This window comes from Galeopterus variegatus, unplaced genomic scaffold (assembly GCF_000696425.1).
Source record: "Galeopterus variegatus unplaced genomic scaffold, G_variegatus-3.0.2 Scaffold739, whole genome shotgun sequence".
Classification (NCBI taxonomy): Eukaryota; Metazoa; Chordata; class Mammalia; order Dermoptera; family Cynocephalidae; genus Galeopterus; species Galeopterus variegatus.
In genome coordinates this window covers 133476-156437 of record NW_007726850.1, presented here as the reverse complement: position 1 = coordinate 156437, position 22962 = coordinate 133476, and the positions used below count along the sequence as shown (strand labels likewise).

At 50.4% G+C, this 22962-nt stretch overlaps 1 protein-coding gene across 1 annotated transcript in view; it reads right to left on the bottom strand.

Moving 5' to 3' along the window:
- Window positions 1-22962, bottom strand: part of MVB12B (multivesicular body subunit 12B) — a gene marked incomplete at its 5' end in the record, with an annotated part of 116810 nt that overhangs the window by 1827 nt on the left and 92021 nt on the right. The window contains 2 exons of the mRNA XM_008571967.1: window positions 14960-15019; window positions 17532-17587. Coding sequence (XP_008570189.1) covers window positions 14960-15019; window positions 17532-17587 — 116 coding nt within the window. The remainder of the gene's footprint in view (window positions 1-14959; window positions 15020-17531; window positions 17588-22962) is intronic.

Below are 22962 nucleotides of genomic sequence, written 5' to 3'. Positions count from 1 at the left end.
AAAAAAAAAAAAAAAAAAAAAAAAAAAAAAAAAAAAGAAAGAAATGAGGAGCTTACATTGTCAGTGGTTTTCAAACAGTTTAAATCTTTAAAAATCTTTTAGCAGTGGAATTGCCATCGAAAAGGGCTCTCCTACATAAACAGACCAAAGCGGAGCTGCCCTAGTGGAACTTGGCCCCTGTACAGTGTCAGCTCCTCGGGGACACCATCCAACAGGCGGGCCTGGGAAGGGAGGGCCCAGCAGGAGGACAAGCACCAGCACCCCCCGGGGAGGGCTTCAGCCCCGGCCCCTCCCACCAGGCACAGCGGCCGGGCCAGGCCTGCCCAGCCCTCTTGCCCCCGTGTGAGCTGCTGCGGCGAGGGGCTCTGAAGGCCACGCTGCGGAAGAGCTGCTAAGAGCTGAAGGGCTCTAGGGGCCGCGGCACAACCAAAAGGCCCTTCAAGAAAAAAGGGAAGCGGAAGACTTTTCACGGTTTCTTTCTCTCAGTGGAAAAACGGGTGGGAGGCTGGGGCAGCACCGTTTCCACGGCCACTCCCGTGTGACAGCTCCCCAGGACTGACCCAGGGCTGACAGACAGAGATCCCGCTGGAACTGGCTGACACTGGCCCTGTCCCTGTGTGGGTGATGGGGTGAGCAGCCCCCAGTGGCTCCTGGAGCCAAAGGGCCAGGTGATGTGGTTGATACGGTGTGGCCCCCACTAAACGGCATCTGTTGCCAGAAGAGGTGGAGGGAAGGACGTGGTGCTGCAGGGTGACCAGGTAGGCCTCTTCTCCTCCCTGAACCTCAGCGGACTCACCCCTGAGGTAGGGGATGCTCTCTCCTCCCAGGGCCTGCCCCGAGGATGGAATGAGGCTTGGTAGTTTGGGGTCTGCCCACCCCTGGCACCGAGCAAGCACTCACTGAACATCTGTCGGCTACACAAGAGATCCCATCCAAGCAGCCCCAGCCCGCTCACTCTCCTGCTGTCCAATGACTAGGGCACAGGACGCAGTCTGGGGACTCCTGCTCTCAGGAGGGAGCCCAAGGGCCAGCATAATGCTGCCACCTGGTGGCTGCTCGGGTCCATGCACAGCAGGTAACAGCGGCAAATCCGTCCCTCGTTGGCTTCATCAACACCCACTGACAGCCACGTTGTTCTGGTGCTGGCGCCGGGGGCACGAGCCCCATGCAGTTCCCATTCCCTAGGGCTTCACAGGGTGGCAGGGAAGGAACACGGGCACACTGACAGAGCCCACCTTTGAAGGCAGCTGCATAGGGCAGGGGGGCCACAGGAGGGAGGAGGAGGGCTGCAGGGGGCAGGTGGGGAAGGGCATCGAGAGCACAGACAGCAGCAGGTGCAGAGGTGTGGAGGGCAGCCCGATGGGCATCAGTCCAAATGGCCACACAGGAGGAAGAGCAGACTGGGAGAGAACAAGAGGTCCTCAAGGACTGTCTAAGGGGGACATGCCTGGAACCAGGGGTTGGAAATTGGAAGCACTGGGGTGGTGGTAGCTGGGGCTACAGGTGTGGGGAGGGAGGATGGCCCAGGGAGGGCAGCAGAGCCCAAGCTGCAGGAGTGGGGACTGGGGTGCTGAGGTTCCAGAGAGCTGCTCATGTGGACAGGTGGGTGTGAGCCCTCTTCAGGGGCAGGTAGACACTGGCACCCAGGGCAAGAGATGCAGCAGGCTCCTCAAACTTGAACACACACCCTGGGGTCCTGCTAAATGCAGATTCTGACTCAGGAGTCTGGGATGGGGCTGGAGAGTCTGCATTTTCAACTAGGTCCCAGGTGACCTGATGCTGCTGGTGTGGGGACCAGTTTAGACAATTCCGTGACACAATGGGACCTGGGAGTGGATGAACTGGAGGGGCTGGGGAGCTCCACTTTGGATGCTCAGAGGCCACGCCTGGGAGACGCCCTCCTGGGGCAGTCAGCGGAGATGAAGCAGCTCTTAAATGAGGGAGGGACACAGCCAGTGCTGGGCCCCAGCAGCGGCAGCGTCAATTGTCACTTCTGCCCCTTTGGCGGGCCTTTCTGTGCTGCTGTGCCAGGCTCCGGGGGTGGCAGGGAGCACACGGAGCAGGCAGGCAGGCCTCCCTGATTTGTTGAGGGCTGGTCAGCCAGAGAGTACCTGAAGGGAGGTTGAGGCCCAGCCCCACCAGGATGCAGACAGGGATGGGCCCCCAAAGGGGCACTATAGCTTTCTAGATGGCAGGACATTTCCAAGACTAGGCGAGCAATTGGCTGACCAGGGAGAGATGCCAGTCTTTGCGGCCAGGAGTAAGGACCAGGTCCCTGGAGAGGGGCCGTGTATGGACCCTCCCGGATGAACTGCTAAATTCCTATCTCGTCGCACTCTGGGGCAGGGGGGAGGGTGGGGGTGTCACCAGTTCACACACTTGCCTCTTCCTGACTCACAGACTGAGTACACCGAAGTTACCCAGAGGCGCCCAGGTCCCGCGGTGCAGTACACAGATTGCTGTCCCCTCCCACCCCTCTCCCCCTCGGGATTTTTTCCCTTTTTAGGTTATCTTGGCTGGAGAAAAGCGCTACCCCCGCCCCCCACCTTGTTTTCCCTAACTCCCCAAATGAAATTTCAACATATGTCCTCCAACCTAATCCCCCTTAGGCTGCGGATAACCCTTCCCACAGACGCTGTCCTATGCCCGGGACTGCTCGTCCCCGAAGTGTTTGCCCAAGAGACTAGGGCCGCTTCTGGAAGCCCTTTCACTCCCTTGGGCAAACAGCAAGTACCTTTGAAGGTGGATTTGGGCCTGGATTTGTTTACTCAAGACATTAGTCTCCTGCATAAGGAAAACCTGCACTGGCGTACAAACAGCAAATCCTTTTTGAATTAAAAAAATTTTCAATTAAAAAGCATTTGGGTCGCAGAGCCTAGTCCAGCTGAGCAGTGCCGGGCTGGGGCGCCCTCTCGTGGGCACAGGCTGCCATTGCAGCAGCACAGCTGACCAGGCCCAGGGCCTCTACCAGGAAAGAGATGTCACCGTCAGGGGCTGTTGGGGGCTTTCCTGGGGTCCCAGGGACCCTGCCACTGAGGCATCAGTCCTCTCAGCTTCCCAAAGCCTCTGCTCATAGCGAGGCCAATGTCTTGTCATAGGAGGTGCCCACTGTGGCTTCCAGTGGCATCTTGGAAGGCAAAGTTACTTTAGCCTCCAGGCTCACATGCAAACGGGGGCTTGAGGATGCACGGGGAGCCAGGATTGCCCTCCTCATACCATGGGGAGGTTCTAGAATACCCTGGAGCTGAGGAGACTACCTTGTCCAATGCCCTCATTTAGGGTGAGACCCTGCAGCTGGGCCTGGAGCTCTTGGCTCGTGGATTCCAGCTCTGACTCCCATAGCCACTAATAAGGTGGTAGGAGTGGCAGGAGCTGCCAGCTCCTGATCTCCAGGGGCCTACTTCCTCAGGAGGCTGGTCTGGTTGCCCCTGCCACAGTCTCTCAGAGAGTCTAGCTGCCTGACCAAGGCCACATGGGGTTGGGACCCAGCTGGGAGGCACCTTTAACCCTCACACCAGTGGGGAAGGACAGAGGCAGCGGCGAGGGCTCCTCCAAGCCCTTCGGGAAGCCACATCTGTGTTCTCGTTCTGGCTTTCCCAGTTAGTTCAGGAGCTCTAATCTGAGAGCAGCAGCTGTGGGGTCTCCCCCGAAACCAAAGGGCTGGATAAGGCCCCACTGGCTCATGTATGCAGAACCTCCATGTGGTTCTGGACTTACTTCTTTCTGCCCTGCTCCCCCTGAGCCACGAGCTCCAGGAGCAGGAACCACGTCTGTCTAGGCTCCACTGTGTCCCTACAGCCGGCGTACCCACCCCAGAGAGGGTCCCTGTAAACTGTTGCTGAATGAATGCACAACTGTCCACCTATTCAGCCCCTTCCTCTCTCTACTCGGGCACATCCAAGTCTTTTTTGTCAATCCTCATCAGCACCCAATCCCCCCACCCCATTTCCTTCTCCAAGCCAGGGACTCCCACAGGGGGATGGTGATGCCGAGGGTCGGTCTGTGAGGGATGCCAGCTGTCCTGGGATGCCTGCCTCCCTGGGCTCAGGGCCAGGAGAGCCCTTCTCACCCTGCAACACCCTGGGTTCCCTAAGCACCTTCCTTCCAGAATCCGATGGCACATCAAGGAACAGGTGAAGCAACTCCCACCCCCCACCCTGTGGCACAGCCCAGAGCCCCTCATCCCATGGGGAGGTCTGCGTGGTTTCTGCAGAGGTCTTTCCCCATCCTCTCCTTGACAAGCACCTATTCTTCAACGTGCCAGGGCCAGCCACATCTTTGTGCCTTTCTGAGTGCTGGCCTCTCTGTCTGGAACACTCTTCCTGCCTTTAGTGGCAAAGTCCTACTTGTCCTTTAAGGCACAGCTAAAGGGGTGCTTGTTCGGGGGAGCATCCCCCTGGGGAGAATTGGTCACAGCCTCCTGGGCTCCCACAGCACTTCCTGTGCTCTCCTCAAGTGCAGGGTGGCTGTGGAGTCTCAGCTATTTCTGTTACTCTACAGCCTGGGAGGTCATGGCCCAGAGCAGATGAAAGAATGAATGAATGATGGATTGGTGAGATGGGTGGGTGGGTGGACAGGCAGGAGGGTGGGCGAGTGAAGAGACAGATCATGCACTGGGCCCAGTTCAATAAAAAGGAGATGAAGCAGCTAGTTTATGGGCTCATTTCGAAGGCAGGTGGAAGGCCATCTGGTTTCCAGTCCTCTGTGGCAGCGGCAGTGTGCCGGCCCAGGCCTGCGTCCTCTGAGCATGACTGTGATGTCCCCATCCAGTGGGATAGTCACACATCATGTCAGGTACTAAGCCCAGCACCCATCTGCGGCAGCACGTCATCCCTGTGGAAGGTGAAATTGAGCCTAGGAGTGATGTGTGTTTGTATCTCTATGCACAGACCATGTGCAAACTGCAGGTTCACAGTGTTGGCCTGTGTGGTGTTTAAAAGTAGTTATAAACACTGGAAAGTTGAGAAACTTTGCATAAAATGCCATTTATGTAGATTTTATTTAAAGGAAAATAGGGGGATATGACAGCTCCAGACACCCATTTTCACAAAGCAAACCCTCAATCTCACACAGGGAATGGAGGCTGCTTCCTCCAGAGGTGCGTGCTTTCCAGTTTGCCCCAGTCCCCACCACTCCCTACGCACTGCCCAACCAGGCAGTGTTGACTGCCATTTTATCACTGTGATTTATTTTGTGAGTGTGTGGGACGATGTGGACAAAGCAAGCAAGAAAGTAAAATACTTTGGGTACTCTTGGCTATTAGAGGAAGGAAAATGAAAGACATTGTGAAGGTCACGTATTTCAAGAAAGACAGGAAGAGGCACATTTCGGGGTGGAGCTAAAGATCCCCGCATGATGAGCTAGGACACAGAGAATGTCTTGCTCTCCCCAGCCCCACCCTCGCTGATGGCCTGGAAAGCCCTGCAGGCACCTACATCTGCCCCTCTTGCTCTGGGTGGGGCTTGGGGCAGGGCTGGACTAACAGATGCCTTTGCTGCTAAATAAACGCCATTTCTGGCCCTGCACACAGCTTTGGGAGCACCCTCATCATTGAGACAGCATTTCAGAACTCACCTGAGTATCACCTACAAAGCGGGTATTTGTATTTCCCCTCTTCTAGATTATTTGTAGAAAATATGTAAAACAATACTTATTTCCAGCACTGATATCTGGGTGGAAAAATGAGGATGTGTGGGGGACACTCTACAAAGGTGCCCTCCTTTTCTGTCTTGTCTTTAGGTTCCTTTTTTACATTTGTGACAGGCAACCTTATACTAATCTATTTTTTGGCATATTACGTTATTTAAAACTTGAGGAGTAAGTTCCTAGCACTGTAAGAAAAGGGTAGAAAAATCCTTCTATGAAGGACTTGCAAAAGACCAAACATTCACCTTGGCTACAATTTTGCATGAGCAGGTACATACAACTGGTTACCAGGGCAGGTGATTCTGTCTGGCAAATGTCACCTCTGCTTCAGCTTCATTTCCACCGGCTCAACCTGGTTCGTTATTTATATGATGGATGTCCTGGCCGCTGTGCTAACACCCTGTGTGGCGGCTGCTGCTTAGCGACATTGCCTCCGACAAAACCCAAAGGACAGTGGGGGGAGGGGGATTCAAAGACTCTCGGAATTAGGAACTCTATTAATACAATCCGCCATATTAATTAATATGCCCGGGGAGAAAAAATATGATCATCTCGATGGATGATTAAAAGACATTTATCAAAAGCCACCTTCCATTCCTGATGAAAATATTTAGGAAAATAGAAATAGATGGCCAATTCTTTAAACATGATAAAAAGAAAAGACATGTCTGCATACGGCAAACCAAAATGCAGCATTATGGGTTAATGTTGAAACTGGAAACTTCCATGAAAGACACGGGTAGGATGGGGAGGCTCAGGGACCTGGATGTGCCTGCCGAGGTGTCAGACGAGGGCACACAGGAGCAGCAGCAAATGCGTAAGGCAGGAGGCTAGTGCCGGCGTTTGCAGACGACATAACTGCCTGCACGTGGAACCGAAGAAAAGCCACTGAAAATCCACCAGAAACAGTGAGTCAGCATGATAGCTGACTCCAAAAATAACATACAAAAGTGAACAGCTTCTTAATATACAGAAATCAGTGACAGAAAACAGAATCGAAGGGAAGATCCCATTCACAAGAACCACAAAAACATAAAACACTAGGAGTAACCCAAAAAGAAATGTGTAGGATCTCTACAAAGAACACCATTCTACTCTGCAGGGCAGCATAAACAAAGACCTGGGTCAACAAGAGGCATACCTTGTTCTTGGCTGGAGAGACACTCTATGTAGAAAGCCACTTAGTCTTCTACTAATGTATGTACTTAGTGCAGTTCCAGTAAAAATTGAAAATGGATTTTTTTGGCACCCTATTCCCTCCAAAAGATTCTAAAGTTCAGCTGGAAGAATAATCATGTGAATATAATTAGGAAAATTTGGGTGGGAGGGGAGAAGGAACTAACCCTATTATATATTAAAGCTTATTATAAAGCTATAAGATTTGAAACAGTGTGGTAATTCTATATAAATAGAACAGAGCAGAAGTGTCAGTAAAAATATCCACTGATCCATTAATATGTGGAAATAGATAATAAAGGTGGCATTTAAAAGTCACCAAAGACAAAGAACTCTAATGTCAAGAGGACTGGCTAACACTTCAGAATAAAATAGAGCTGGTTCTATCTAGCTTTTACCTCCTAATAAATTTCAGATGAATTAAGTAGTTGAAAAGTATTTGATATTTTAATATACTAAAATACAGAAGAGTAGGAGAAAACAGGGATGAATGTTTATATAATCTTCTGACACAAAGTCAAAAATAAAGCAAAACATTAAAAAGAAGACAATATTGACCACTAAAATTTCAAAACTTCTGTATGACAGAACACATCATTAATGAGGTGAAAAGACAATGGATAAAGTGTATGCGTGTATGTTTGTGTGTGTGTGTATTTGAACACGTGATAGAGAAAAGGTTGCTATCTTCAAAACATAAAGAGCTCTTAAAAATGAATGAAAAAAGCTAAATAAGCCAATAGAAGACAACTGGGCAAACAGCACAAACAGAAGAGATTCACAAAAGAAATGCAAGAACCAGGGCCGGCCCGGTGGTGCAGTGCTACAGTGCGCCGCTTGGGAAGCGTGGCGGCGCTCCCGCCAAGGGTTCGGATCCCACATACAGACCGGCCGCTCACTGGCTGAGCGAGGTGCGGGAGCAACACCGAGGGTTGCGATCCCGTAGCCGGTCCCGGTCTGGTACGGGCGCGACACTGAGGGTTGCGATCCGTTGCCGGTCACGAAAAAAAAAAAAAGACAAAAAAAAAAAAGAACCAATAAACATATGAAAAGATGTCCAACTTCAAGTCTTTAAAGGTGATTAATTAAACAATGTCAAACTAAAAGTGCAGCAATGCTTAGCTAAGTGAGGATGTGGGAAAAGGGACCTCATGCGCCACTGTGGGGGTGTTTAAAGGGGCGCATCGTTTTTGGAAGGCAAAATGGTACCGGGTATCCTTCTACAGAAAGACCCAGAGAGCAGAGACCACGTACACGGGAATATACTTCATCAGTGTAACAATGAGTAATTGGAAGCAACTCAAAAGCCAGTCAATAGTGGATTGGTTAAATAAATTACGGCATAATCGTAAAAGGGAGCAACATGTAGTCATTAAAAAGAACGAAGCAGATCTGCAAACTGACATGGAAAGGCATGCAAGCGAGAGCCTGCGGTGAGTGTGAGCGCAGGTGACGTGCATTTGAGCATGGTGCGTGCATGCCCTGGGTGGGGATGCTCACCTTTTACTTTACATGTCCCTGTCATGCTTGCACTTTTATAAACATGTGCAGCCTTTGTACTCAGGGGAACACACTAAGTATATATATATAAAAAAATGTCAATCCCGATCGCCAGGGTAGCTGCTTAAGATGATAAACCGCGTGAATGGTTCTCCACATTTTATGGGAAGAAATTTATCTCGTCTGTGGCATAAAACAGGGATTCCTAAGCTGTGGTCGGACTCCTGAAAAACCCGTGAAGTGCTGTTCCCCAAGCTACTTCCCATATTTCAAAAGAAGCCTGAGACTCTTTTCGTGCCTTCGGGAAGGCCGTCTATTTAATTCGTTCATCAGGTTTCTTTGTTTTGGGCTGGAATTTTCTCAGTCAGTGTGATAGTTCTGTAATGTATAAAAGGGGAGCAGTACAGGGTAACTTCTATTTATTTAACTAACTTGAATAAATGAAGTAGTCAGATTTCTTTCCCAAAGCATTTCAGCTTCCAGACTGAAAAATAAAGAAATAAAACGGATTCTGGATGGTGAAAATGTTCGATCTCGTAGGTAGAGAAAAGGCGCCTTATCTCCCATTGCAGTTTGAGACCTGACCACTAGATGGTGGAAAGGGACCACAAATTTTGTGGCTGCAACATTTCCTTTCACAAAATTCGTTAACATTAATAAGCACAATGAAAGCCTTCCAAAAGGAGAAAGAATGAACAATTGTGCTGGGATATGAACATTTTGCTTTTATAAAATTGGGACTCTGCCATTTCATTACTGATACAAAAATCCTCTGCCTCCCTTTCTTCCTGCAGGATGTGGTCCCAAATCCACCCTCACCTCATATATTTGAAGGGGCCTGCAGAAGCCCATGCAAAGGGAACATCCAAAAGTTGAATTCAAAAATTCTTTCTACCTCGCGCTGCCAAATGTATTTTCATTAATTTTGCCTCAATGCCGTGACGTAAATGCTGGTGGAATCGGCCCCAAGCTAAATAAGCAATAAGCCCCATTTTTCAACACACAAACACATAAAGATGTCAGCTCAAACTGTTTACTAATTAACACTTAAAAAGACACAAATTAGATATGCGTGGCTAAGAGCAATTATAATCAAGACGAATTTCTCTAGTCATTTGGGAACTGAAAAAAATGCCTAATTGCTGGAACCAATGTTTTAAAAACTGAAATCACGCCAGTTAGCAAATATGTTCATTTAAAGAACATTCCACGTGACTACACTCTTGAGGATTGACTACAAACATGAGAACAAGGAAAATATTTAGGTATAAAATTAAAATTTTAAGCTCCTTTAGATTTATAACTTCTTCATTAAATATGTCTGCAAACAGCAGCCCATAAAAACCTGTAGCAATTAAGTGGTTAAATGAACTGCCTCCCTTGTCAATTTTAAGGGAGTGATTAATATTAGATCGTCCCTTTACTAATTAGACTCTCCCTCGTCTTTCAGCTTTAAAGTCGAATGAAAATGGAGGCTGCCTGCTCCGTCAGGAAGCGTGGTGGGCTAACGAGCGCTTCCCCTGCCATGTCTTTGACTGTGGCATCCACGGAAGGGAAGGGTGAGCATCGTGGCTTCTGTGTGAGGCTGGCAGCTGGTGGGAAATGGCTTTGCATGCAGCTGGAAGGCACTGTGGATTTCTCACCTGCCCGATGCCGTTTCATCAGAGTTGTTTGCTCCTATTTTAGGAAGGTTTGCAGGTAGTTATGCACGCAGTACGAAATCCACGATCAAGGCCACCCCCTCCTGGCCATCATTCTTCACAACAAGGGATGGTGGGGGACGTGAGCTCAGGATGGACGGGCCACAGGACAGGGTGGGGAGTGGGCAGGGAGAGAGGAGAAATAGGTGACCAAGGCACGGGCATTGTTTTAGAGGCTGCTGCAGGACTGCACAGTCAGGAAGCTCCTGCCCTGGCTGTGACGGGGAATCCATCAGATGGAGAAATGGGGCAACGACTTACAAGGGAAATAAAGAGCGGCAGAGACGGATAATATTTATATGCCCATCTTCTCTGAGAGGAGATGCTTCATCACAGGGGTCCGCTGTGAAATTATATTCCTGATGCTCAAACAGAGAGAACCTTTTGTTTGGGCATTGGGGAGGACAATAGCAGCTTCATTGGGACAAGAGTCCCACAGGGTCACTCACTACTCTCCTGCAGAGCCAAACCTGGCTGCTGCCCAGTCCCCTGGGGGGAGAGGAGGAGAGGAGGGCGACAGGGCCAGAAAACCTTCCCACTGCTGCTGCCCAGCTGCCACTGGCCAGCTTGCTGGTCACCTCCTGTGGCTGAGGGGACATCAGCAAAAATTCACTTTATCATGCCTTGGATTAATTTATATGTGCCCTGGAAGGACGCAAGGCCCCTGTTCTGCATGGCGGATAGACATGGGGGGCAGGAGGGTGGTGGTTGCTGGAAGACGGGGGGCCAGGCAGGAGACCGCTACTACGTCATCAGGAGCCAGGAGAGTGACATTAGACTTTGAATTTCTTTATTAATCATGGCTTCATTCACTCTCAACCACCCACAGAGTATGTCTGAATTGTGAGAGGTTTTGTCCTTCCAAGAATTTTTTTTTTTTCAAAATCTGCTCAATGGCATCTATCTTGCTTTTAACTTTAAAACGTGACCTTCCTTGGGTGTCTTATGAAACTTAACCCAAGCACTTCTCACACCACAACTCCTGGGGAAACCCCTGACTACAGCAGGCAGCGGCAGGCACTTGACTGTGCCCTGCCAGCGCAAGCTGCTCAGAAAGCCCTGCCGTGTCCCTGGGTGGGCCAGGCCTATGCTCCAACCTGAGGTGGGGCAGCCAGAGGACTTGCTCCAGGGTCAAACCTAAGTGGCAGATTTCTCATCCTATTGCAGGCATCCAGAACGGGAAACTGTGTCCTGCCTGTGACACTGGCACCTGAGGGCTGCCGTGTCTGTGGCTATGGCCGCGCTGCCCGCCAATGCTTAGCCCTCCTTCTGTGCTCCAGGTCTTCCTGGCTGTTGGGGCTGAGTGTCACACCCTCTCCTAAGCACATCAAGTTCCTGGGGGCCGGAGGTGCACAGCCCACCCACAGCCTGGGTGATACCAAGTCCCTCTCCATTTGGTACTCAGGGCCGGGCAGCTCCTGGGCTGGGTGCCTCAGGTCCACTGTGGGTCCTTGCTGCAGTGGGGGTGCCAGGGAGGCTCTCCTTGGCTGGATGCTGGCATGTCCCCCTTGGCTGCTGGTGCTTATCTGAGGCTCTCCCACTTGCATCCCTAACCACCAAGCTCAAGGTGGACAGGGTCAGGGGGCTCCTTCATGGGGTAACCTGCCTCTGAAGCCAAATAGTGGTGACCAGGCTTGGTCTTAAATTCAGAAACATCCCCCAGGCAGGGCAGGGTGGATACAGTTAAGGCTGGAAGGAAAACAAACTGGCCCTGATTCTGGATGGACAGAATGACACACTGCCTTCAGGGATACATACTTCCATGTCCCTTAAAGTGAGGACTACCCTTTGGTGGATGAAGACTGTAGTATATTCAGCCAGGGTCACACTCAGTTCTTGGGTTAGCTCTGGGCCACACTGAGTGATAGCTCCGTGGGTGCCGTGGGATTTGGCAGGTCACTGAACGTCTTGTGTCCAGGTCTGTCCTGTAGGATGGGTGGACACCACTTCCTCCCACAGGGTAAGGAGGCCTAAAGGAGGGGAAGCGCTTGCCTCTGAACAGATGCTGCCCCCCTTAGCAGCCCCAGGTGGGATCAGGGTGTTCAGTACAGGCGGGGAGATGGGCAGGTCACGCATCTGTGCCCCCGAACCCAAGGGCAGTCTCCTGCCTTATTTATTGAACTCTGCTTATTAATTCTGGTTTAATGGTGTAAAGTGCAAAGTTTTACAGTGAGCAAAGTAAATTTCCGAGCCCAAATCCCTCCACTCCCAGGCTCCTCAGCAAGAGCAGCCAGGCTTGCTGGGAATTGGACAGAACAAAAGCAAAATTGTCCTGACCAGGGGACACCCAGCCTGCTCCAGGACCAACATGCGGAGCCTGATGGCGGAGCCCATGGGCCGTGGGCACAGCTCCTCCTTGGTCTCCACCTCCCATGAGCGATGCTGAGTTCAGGGGCTAAAAGGAGCAACCTCAGGTTTACTTATGGAGAAAAGCCTCTGACATTGCTGCAGAAGGAGGAGCCAGCTCACCAGTGTGTGGATATCAACATACTAATAACCATTAAATGCATGTGAAAGGCTGGTGTAAATAACTTCCAAGTCCTCAGATTAAATGAAAACTCCTCAGCATTCTTGATACTTGTTATGATTTTACACCCTCTTTAATGCTTCTTACCTCTCCTCATTTCCCCACATTTTCTTTTAGTCAACTTTAATTTACGTCAATAGTGAATACAGACCCATCACTAAAAATGAGAAATAAAGCTGGGCTTGGTCAACTGGGACAACAGTCCCTGGACACCAGCACTAGAGTGGTGTGACATGCTGAAACAGGGACAGATCCACACTGACTGGCGCCCTGCACTTGTGGACCAAGGACCACAGTACCAATAATCATTGCGACCATGACAGCAGCAGCCACCGTGAATGGTAACTGAGCATGACTGTGGCAGGTGCTACTCTAGCCATGCACATGACCGTCCCAGGTAAACCCATGAATAGCACGAGTAGGTATTTTTATTACTACCCTGACTTTACAGCAAAGGAGGCTGAGGCTCAGAAAGGTTAAATGGGGGAGCTGAGATTCAAGGCCAGGCGCTGACTCCAGAGCCATCTCCCACACCTGGCTCTGCGCCTAGTGGGGCGGCCACACCCTCTCAGAGCACCTGGCATCAGGACGGTTTAGTCCTTAGAGCGGGAAAGAGAATTAAGGTTTTGGGGGTTCCTGCCATATGCCCTGGGCCTTAAACGGGTGCCCTCTCCTACTTTACCCCATGACAGTAACTCGGAGGCCAGCCAGCGTCAGAACCCAGGTGGACTTGACCTCCTAAGCCCCACTGTCCCCACAGTCCAGAGAGCTCCTTAGAGGTACATGAAGTCCAAGACTTTCCGTCACAATGGAGAGGATCTGGAGTACAACATGCTGCGTCTCAATCTTGTCTTGGGCAAATGATTTCACCTCTTGGTGTCTCAATTTCTGACCCATGGGAATGAGGTCCCCTCAGTTGGCTTGGGGTGAGAACCAGTGATAACGTATGCGACGTCCTGAGTCCTGAGCTGAGCAGACGGCAGGTGCTTCAGTAAACGGTGCTAAGGTTACGGCTAGCAGGTAGCACTGAGTAGGATGGGGTGGGAGAAAGCTCTTTTTCCAGCACAACTAACGCACACTGATGGGGAGCTTGTTTTCACATGTCTTCATTTAGTATTCACAAAACCCTGTGAGATGGGTTCTACTGCCGTCCCCATTTGAAGCAGAGAAGGGGTGTGACCTGCCCCCAGCCCGCAGAGCTGGGCTGTCCAGATGTCCGAGGCCACCCCTGTTTTTCCACCTGCAGTTAGCGCAGGCCCCCCAAGGCCTTGCCCATACATTCACCAGATTCCACCCTACGCAGGGCCCTGCAAAGGCGGCCTTCATAGCAGGTGGCCCTCAGTCCATCCACAACTACCTTGCTTTTGAGAAGGGCAGACATGGAGTTCTATGCACACTTACATTTTTAATGTAGGAGCTGGCCATTTTTTCCCTAAGTTACCATTAAAAAAAAAGAAAAGAAACGAAAAAAAATCTGTAGGTGACAATCAGGTTGGTTTTTATAATTTACTGAAAATCAAAGACAAAGGGGGACTTTTTTGTCTTGTTTTTGCTATGACAGGTTTAGAAATTTGTTGTACTACATTGATTCAATTTTCCTTGTTTTCAGCCATCTTTCAATAATGCAGCCTGCTTCTGCGAGCTGGGTACACAAGAGAAAACCCAAAGGAACTGAGAATATTGAAATGGTTCTACCATTTCCATCTTTGAGACAAATGTTCCTCTCAGAGGAGAGCTGGCTGTAGCACGTGACTGCTTAACAGCCTTCTGTACATACGAGAAGACGCGAACGCTAACGCTGTCTTATGAAAATGGGGAGAGCCTGGGCAGATCCGGCCGCCTCAACTCCACTATCCCAGCCCTCTTTCCTCAGGGTTCTCGTCTGTAATCCAACCCTGGATTTCTTTCTTTTTTTTTTTATTAGGAAAAAGTCCAAACTATTTCAAACCAGGCTGCCAAGTGGGGTCTGGCTTACCAAACACAGTGAATATATACTGACCCTTCCTCTAAATCATGAAGAGGCTCTGTCATTTCCCCAAAACCCTCCTGGTGGCAAAGGAATAGAAGGAGAAAGAAATGCCAACCCCGTGCCCACCCCTCAACCCCCAACTTCTGTAAGCCGAGACGTTTTTTAAAAATGTGCAGAATCTATGGCTCCATCAGTCACTTAAAACCTCTGACTTAGAGAAGACAAGACATTGGTCACATTTGACTGGAAGAAGTAAATACATTAAAAGTGAGTTACTTTTTCTGAGAAAGAAATGTGAGTGAAATGGAAGGGTTTTTCTCAGAAGGGCACCCGGCACCTGTCCTTCCTGTTCCTGGACCAGATCCCTAATGGGGCATAAGAGGCTTTGGGGTGAGCGGGCTGGCTGGGTCCCACCTGCCCCCACTCTGGGCAGCTACTTACCTCTTTTTCAATTTCTGCTAGAGATTTGATGGTGATTCCCAAGAGATCAAAGGGCTGCATCTGAAAACACAGATCAAGTCATACTTTTAAACGGCTGGAAAATGCTCCTTCACATTTGCTTTTATGCATGACAACTGTGAAATCTCAAACCACCCTGTCATCTAGCATTTCTCCACCCCTTTCCACAGGAAACTCATCAGCAGACTCTGGTCATTAGTGAGGGTAGAGGGACAAAGGAACACTGAGCATGCTTCAGGAAAATGTGGCTGACAATGGGGACCCCTCGTGCTGTGGGACCACAGCACCCAGGATGGTCCTGGGGCTCCTGGAGGACCATGGCTGTGGCTGACCAACTTTGTCTTTCTTCTCCCTCTGCAAAAAAACCCCAACCAAACAAACAAAAAACCCCAAAACGTGGACAATGTTTGCTCTTTCTTGCTGCAGCTGTAGGGCTGGAGGTGCCCAGGCTCTCACCAGAGGCCACCCTGACTGCTGCATCTACGTGGTGGCAGCAGGTTTATGGAATTCCAGGAGTCTCTCATCCAGGACTCTGTGGGATCCAGGGAAGAAGCTGGGGGGAATTCCAGATCTTTGAAAATGCCAGATGAAATGGAACAACTGCCAATCAATTATCATTTGAGAAATCAAAGGTGGTGAAAAATGATAACAGTGCAGCTTAATGGTGGTTTCTATAATTTCACAGAGACCTTTCTTTTTGAAAATGCTGGCCTTTCAACAGATACCATAAAAAACCAAGTGCTCATGGCAATGGACTTTAGCTGGAGGCCCGCAAAAGCCTAGGATGAGAGGTACAGAGGCCGCTGGTCCGAATCCCTTCTGGGCACATCAGTGTTCTTTCTGTCTCCCCCAGAAAGGCACTCAGCCCAGCCTCCTGCAGCCCAGGCCAGTGGCCGGCAGCATAAGCAGGTGAAACCCGAGAGTCCCTGACAGAACCCTGGGGTCTCCATGGTTCTGACTGCAGCAGCCCAGAGGTGAAAGCAGGGCTGTAGCCTCGACCAGGCCAGCAGGATTTCCTGCTCAGCACCTCCTCTCATGCAGCCGTGGGTGGAATAACTTCATCATTCTCCGCCTGTTAAAAAGCCATGTGGGCGGGAGGGCTACTGGGGTTTTAATTGAGAGGGGTACACGGAAGCCTCAGCACTGGGTGCTGCCAAGTCCTGGCCTGGGCCCTTGCTGAGTCAGCAGCACCCGCAGCAGCACATTCGCAAGGGCTGTCCTGGGCCAGGGCCACCGAGTTACCCGCTCAGCTCCTGGGGCTGCTCTGCCAGTAGCCACAAAACAGTTTGGCTGTCTTTGGGCTGCCAACCCGAGTGCTGGAGAATGGGGCCGCCTGCCTGCCTGCCCGGGATCCAGCAGAGGTCCAGCTGTTGCATCATTAGGCTCTAACTGCCCCACTAAACTTTCCCAATTGGAGCTGGTAAGCAGGGCAGAGCAGCCTCGCCAAGGGAATGGGCGGGAGAGGCGCCAGTGTCTCCATGGCAACGTGGCCAAGTGGAGTCGGCCGAAGTTACTCAAGCTCTGCATGTCACGTCACAAGCATTTTTCAAGATTAAGCTGCTTACCAGAAGGGTTCAGAGGAGGCCTATTATATTTCATGAAAATGGAAACTACAGAGCAGGTCAAATCGCAGGCCGGGTGGTTTTAAACTAGATCCAAGAAAAACACTGAAGGGTTCTTTAGCTGGTGCCCAGAGTGGGGCCTTCACGTTTATTAACTACTCAAAGCAAACTTCTGCAAAAAGGATAAAATCCAGAAACAAGTTTACTGAGCTGCCATGGACCAGGTCTGTTCTACTGAGAGAGGATTGCTGCCATCTTGGGGGACAGGCACCATGTGAGAGAGGACCCCAGGAGTGCCAGGCAGGTCTTGCAGCCCAGTGCAGAGCCCCCCAGAGCTAGGCATGGTGGGCACTGGGTATGGTGGGCACCGCTCATGGCCTAGATTTGGCCTTTGGTCCCAGCCAGCTCACCCAGTCCCTCTGTCATTAAAGATGGCCTGGTGCTCAGTCTGGGCTGAGTGTGCTATTGTGTACATATGGTCAAGGCTGGCCTGGCATGAGCAGGAGACACACAGCTAGAGGCCTCCAAGTCAGAGCAGAGTATGCACTTAGCACAGAACGCAGCAATTAAAATGGAAAGGAAACTGTCACTGTTAAATAAAATTACTAAGCTGAACTTGGGAAACAAAAAATATTCACAACCAGTGAAGTTCAGCTCAGTTCACCGTAACATTTGGAATGGAAAGGCTCAGCTTCGCTGAGCGCATCTGCCCGTCTGTCTCACTCTCCACTTTTACTTCTCAAGCACCTACTATATCAGGCACTAGCTGAAGGGCTCAGGGATGAGTACAGCCCTCCCCACTCTCAGGAAGTCACGGTCATGGGGCTGCAGGGTTCAGCTTCCAGTAGGAGAGAAAGCACACAGGGAGGAATGATGCCGCCAGGGGCAGGGCGTGTGAGGGCCACCAGAACAACCCGCATGCTGCAGGAATCAGGACAGAGGGAACTCAGGCTGGGTGGCAGGAAGGAAAGGCAATCATGCATAAAACTTACACTTTCTGGGACACAAGAAAATTTTTCTGAAATCATAAAAGGCACACCATCCATTGCTGCAAAAGAAGAAAAAAGGAGAGAAAATGGCATTGAAGACATTTTCAAGGTTCAGTAACTTAAGACATCAACACAGGGAGCACGAATGAGTCACTGACTGGAGCCAGGCGATGCTCAGCACAGGTGAGTGGGAGCTATGGGGTGACAGCAGGTACCATCCTGCTCCCAGGGGCACACAACCTAATGAGGGAGGCAGACACCTTGTCACCCCCGACACCAGGCAGACGTGTAGACAAGAGCTCTGGGAGCAGAGAAGGGCTGGTCTAGACCCTGTCCTCTCCGCCCCTCCCAAGAATCTGGCCTCCAATCTGTAAGTTTGGGAGCTGCCAAGGGCTGACAGCACCTGAAGTTACATTTAAAAGGGGAAGGGGTGTTTATGAGTTAGAGTGGAGTGTGCAAGGCACTTGCCCAGAGCCGGACACAGAGTGGGTTCTCATGGGAGGTCACACGGTTACCATCGTTGACTCTGTCACTTAATCCTGGGGCTTCCAGGCCTAACCCAGGGCTCAGCAGTCTGCTTCATTTTAACAGGACACGAGAGAAAGGGTGTGGAAAGGGTACCCAATGAATGAAAAAACCAGGGGTCCTTTTCCACAGCGCCCCCCCCCTCCCGCCATTCACCCTGTCCCCAGGTCGTCACCATCCAAGGCACACCGAGGAAAGCACAACCTGGGGCATGCCACCACGAGTGCTTTCTCTCCATGCATTACAATGTTAGAGGGCCACATCAGCACTGGAAGTCTTGCCACATAGGAGGAACAGTGATACTCAACAAGGGATGCGCGGCAGCCAAGGGGCTGCTGAGACAGGTGGGCAGAGATGTCTCCTGGTGTCGGGCTTCTCCAGGAGGTCTGAGCAGAGTCAGGTATGAGCAAAGGCCAACCTGGGCTTCGCAGGTCCTACAGCCCAGCCAATGGGGTGGGCCTTACCCCGAGGGCAATGGCTTCGTGGTAAACTGTGGTTTTAGGAAGAAACGGGGTGAATAGAATAGCAGCCTGGGTGAGCAGGTTCCCTGGGAAATGACATTCTTTGGTTCCCCCAACGTCTTCTGAAATTAGGACTTCCCTGGTGTATGAGTGGTGGACAGTTTTTTCAGTCCTGGTGAAGATCAGCAGAAGCACAGGCAATAAACCAGGAGTAAAGGAAATAAAGGAAAGGAAAGAAGCCTGGGACAAATCCTCTCTGATGAGCTAGAGGAGCCAAACGGCTCATTTAAAGCTATGTTCATGATTTATCTTAGGGAAGAAAAAATAAAACTGTCTCTGGTAAGTTTGAAGAAAAAGATACAGCACAGCAGGCTCCAGCTGCTCTCTGGAAACCTCCCTCCTCTTTGGAAGGCTTCTATCCAAAGCGCAGCCGCCGGGCTCTCACAGAGACATCTGTGGTCAGAGGCTTCTCCTGTCACAGGTGGCCCCTGCAATCTGTGTGAACTGCCCAGCAGAAAAGGGGCTAAGGGCTGGAACAGTGCAACACTTCCCCAGAAAGGAGGGAGGGGGAAAGCCCCAAGTAATCGTAAACAATATGTCATACCTTCAGACATGCTAGCGAAATCTGAGCACCTACGCATGTATGCTCATTTATAGTTGAAAAAATTCAACAGTGAATAAAGGATCCCTGGAAAGCCCCAAAGCCTCCTAGAGAGGAACAGAACCAAGTCCACCCAATACTCCAGAAGAGGCCAGGCCAGTTCTACTGCAGGCATGAGCCGGTGCGCCCTCACAGGACCCTGACTTCTGGTGCCGCCAAGACAGGCATGGCATGCAGCACTTGTATTGTTTCTGATCATTTTGACAGCCTAGCAGAGGCTCCTAGAGGTTGGAGCTTGCCAGTGTCATGCAGGGAGGAAACAATGATCCCAAGTCCTAGATGCTGCAGCCTGCTTGTGGCTATCCTCTACATCCCCAAAGCCTACTGTTGTCACCGCCATGGCCTGCATCACTTTCTGCTCTCTGTACACACCCTCACCTGCCCACTAGACAGAGGGCAGCGTCCACAGCCAAGCCCTCTCTGCATGCCCATGGCTCTGCGCACAAGGGTCGTGGAAACTGTGAGCAGTCAGCCAGCATAGTGACAGATGCCTGGGTATGTTTCAGTGAGCTCATCTTCAGCACGAGCTGTCTGAAGACCCACTCCCCATTCATTTGCAGGAGACCGCACCCGTCCTTCACTCACCAGGCTTTCTGCCTTTGATGTTTTAAAGGCGTTATTAGTGTTGAGGGGTGAAGAACTGCCCCTCACTGGTGAGAGTTGTCTCTATTAAATGTCAGTGTATGTTTAGAGAACTTGTGTGTTAAAAGGTGGTAAGGTGATCTGCAAAGATCTAATTTCACCCAGGAACTGAGACTTGGGAAGCACTAGGGCTGGAGAGGAAGGAAGGTGGTGCCTCCCCATTCGGAGTCTCCTCCCCACTTGGAATCTCCCCATTCAGAGGCCCCTCCCCACTCAGAGGCCCCTCCCCACTCGGAATCTCCCCATTCAGAGGCCCCTCCCCACTTGGAATCTCCCCATTCAGAGGCCCCTCCCCACTCGGAATCTCCCCATTCAGAGGCCCCTCCCCACTCAGAGGCCCCTCCCCACTCGGAATCTCCCCATTCAGAATCTCCTCCCTAGTCAGAATCTCTTCTCCAGTTGGAGGCCCCCCAGATTGTCCCTCCTGAGTTTCTGAAGAGCAGGAAAGGGGAGGATTTCCAAGACTGGGTCCTGACTGGCATTTAAGGCCCTGCTGCCTTTTCCCTTCCTTCCACTGTTTGTACCCTGGCCCTCCTTCCAGGGTCTGCTGAGTACCTCTCCTGTAGGAAGCCTTCCCTGAGTTCCTCCCTGGGCATCTGGCCAGGGCTGTGTCTCCTCTCCTCTGCTTCTGCATTCCCATGTCCCCAGCACAGGGCAGGGACCGATGGGCTTGATGGCTGTGTTGGGGCAGGGGCAGGGAGCTGGTGAACTGGGCAGAGCGCTCCAGCCTGGGGCACAGACCCAACCTTTCTGAATATTTGGTGAGCCAGCTGACTTGTTACCCACCCTGCTGGTGCTGGGGACCAAAGCCATGGGTGGAAGAACTTTGGACATCACTTCTAGGAAGTGAGAAGATCTAAGCGGGGAGGAAAACTAAAAAAAAAAAAATTATTGAGGCGAAATTCACATAATATAAAATTAACCATTTTAAAGTGAACAATTCAGTGGCTTCTAGCACATTCACAATGTTGTGCAATCACCACCTCTACCTTGTTCTAAAACATTTCCATTCTCCAAAGTAAAATTCCTTACCCATTAAGCAGTTTCTCCCTATTTCCACTAGGAGTATATTTTCATCTCTCCTTCCAACTGATGGTCATGTCTTTGAAAGAGAAGGATCTAGAAACACAGGTGGTCCCTCAGGACTGGCTTTCTGCACTGTGTGGCTGACCTCCTGCTGTGCTCCTGCCTCACTAGCTATGATGCCGTGAGGAAGAACGGGTTTGCCCAGACTGGCTGAACTGGCTCGGAGGGCTTTAAATAAAAGTTGAGGAGAAAAAAGTAACTTGTAAAACTTGGAAACCAATAATAATGGCATTCTTTATGTAGATACATATTACATATAATATGAAAACAAATGTTTACACAGATATGTAAATTTTATCACATATAGTTACAGGACATGTAATATATAAATACTATATATTTACACTATGTATACACACACACGAGGGTACGTCAAAGAGTTCGCAGAAAAATGGAAATAGATCATATGAATCTTTCCGTGAACTTCTTGAAGACCCCTGTGCATGTTTATGCACACACATGCGCACTCATCACCAGGCCCTCTCTCAGCTACTACGAGACCATGGCAAGTGGACAGCACAGCACAGCTGCACCTGCCAGCGGGCCTGAGATGCCTCAGCCCGAGGCGGGTCCTCTTCACCCGCAGCCCTTTCCCACGCCCTCCCTTCCAGACCATCTGGAGAACTGTGGAGAGATGTTGGGGCTGACGAGCAATCCCCCAGGTGAACACATCAAGGTGTCTGAATAAGGCACACCTTCTGGTCCTCTGGTGGGCTCAAAGGAAATTTCTTCAGAGAAAAACTTCTTGAGGAGGCTACAGGCGAGAAGACGAGAAGTGAAAGGATTATGAGAACATGCAGAAGGCAGCCCACTGGGAAGAAGGAAGGGAGAACTATTCCTGAAGCCCTCTGGGAAGCAGGACACAGCAGTGCAGTGGCCCCCAGGACTCTGTGGCCGAGGCAATTCTGGACGGGGCTGGCGGCAGAGGAGACAGGAGACCTGCCTGGACCTGACCCTGACTGCAACAAGGAGCTGTCTGGTAAGGTGACAAGACAGGAACCTTGGGATAAATTACCACTTTATCTTAGAGTTCATGACAGAAAGATGGCATAGTCAGATGCTCCCTGGATTCTTCTAGAAAACAGATTTCAACAAACTCAGAGGAAGGAAAGATGAGTCGATAGGGTCTACTGGCCTGAAGCTCCCCGTGGCAGCTGGCACAAGAGGAGTGAGGCTCTCACCAGTGCCCTCTCACCTTCTCTCGCAAGAGAAGCAAGAGTCACCAAGAACCATGACAGTTTGCTAAGCAGATGGTCTGTTGACCAAATTTCATTTATTTTAAAACATCTAGTGTATCAAAGATTAAGGCAGGACTGAGAGAACGTGGATTTTAGAAAAGCATTTAACAAAATTTCTCATGTTATCCATATAGACAAGACGAATAAATATGGCTGGATAACGTTAAGGTTAGGAGAACCTATAACTGGTTGGACTAGACTTTCAAGATGCTGATTAATAGATTGATGTTAACCTTGAGCGACCTCTCTGAAGGGTGCCCAGGGTGTTATCAATTACCTAAATGAAGGCATGCATGGTGTGCTTATCTAATACGTGGCTGATGGAAAGCCTAGGCAGACAGTTTACAAACTAGACAACAGCGTGAAATCCAATAAAGATATCAAAAAGTTGGGATCATAGGCTAAATTTAATGGATGAAGTTTATTAGAGGTCAATGTAAAGTCCCATAGTTTAGTGACAAAACCCAATGTATTTGAGAGAATGAACAAGACGTGGAATAACAGTGGGAGATAGGAAAAAAGACTTGGTTGTAGTTGAATAGGTCAATAATGTGATTTGAGTACTAAAAAAATGGGAGGAGGGGCTGTGTGCCATCATAAAGGTCACAGTGCTACCTGGTGCCCAGGGTAAGGGAGGCACCTGTCTTGGTCTGCTCCGAGCTTGAGTTTGGTGTCCAGTGCCAGGACTGCATTCTCAGAGGGTCATCCTGGGAGCCTTCAAGGCGGCCAGGATGTGAGGGAACCCGGAGCCAGACCACATGAGGAAAAGGAAAAGCAGCCCTCAGCCTTGATGCCCCAGGAAGGTGCAGCCCCGCCCCTTT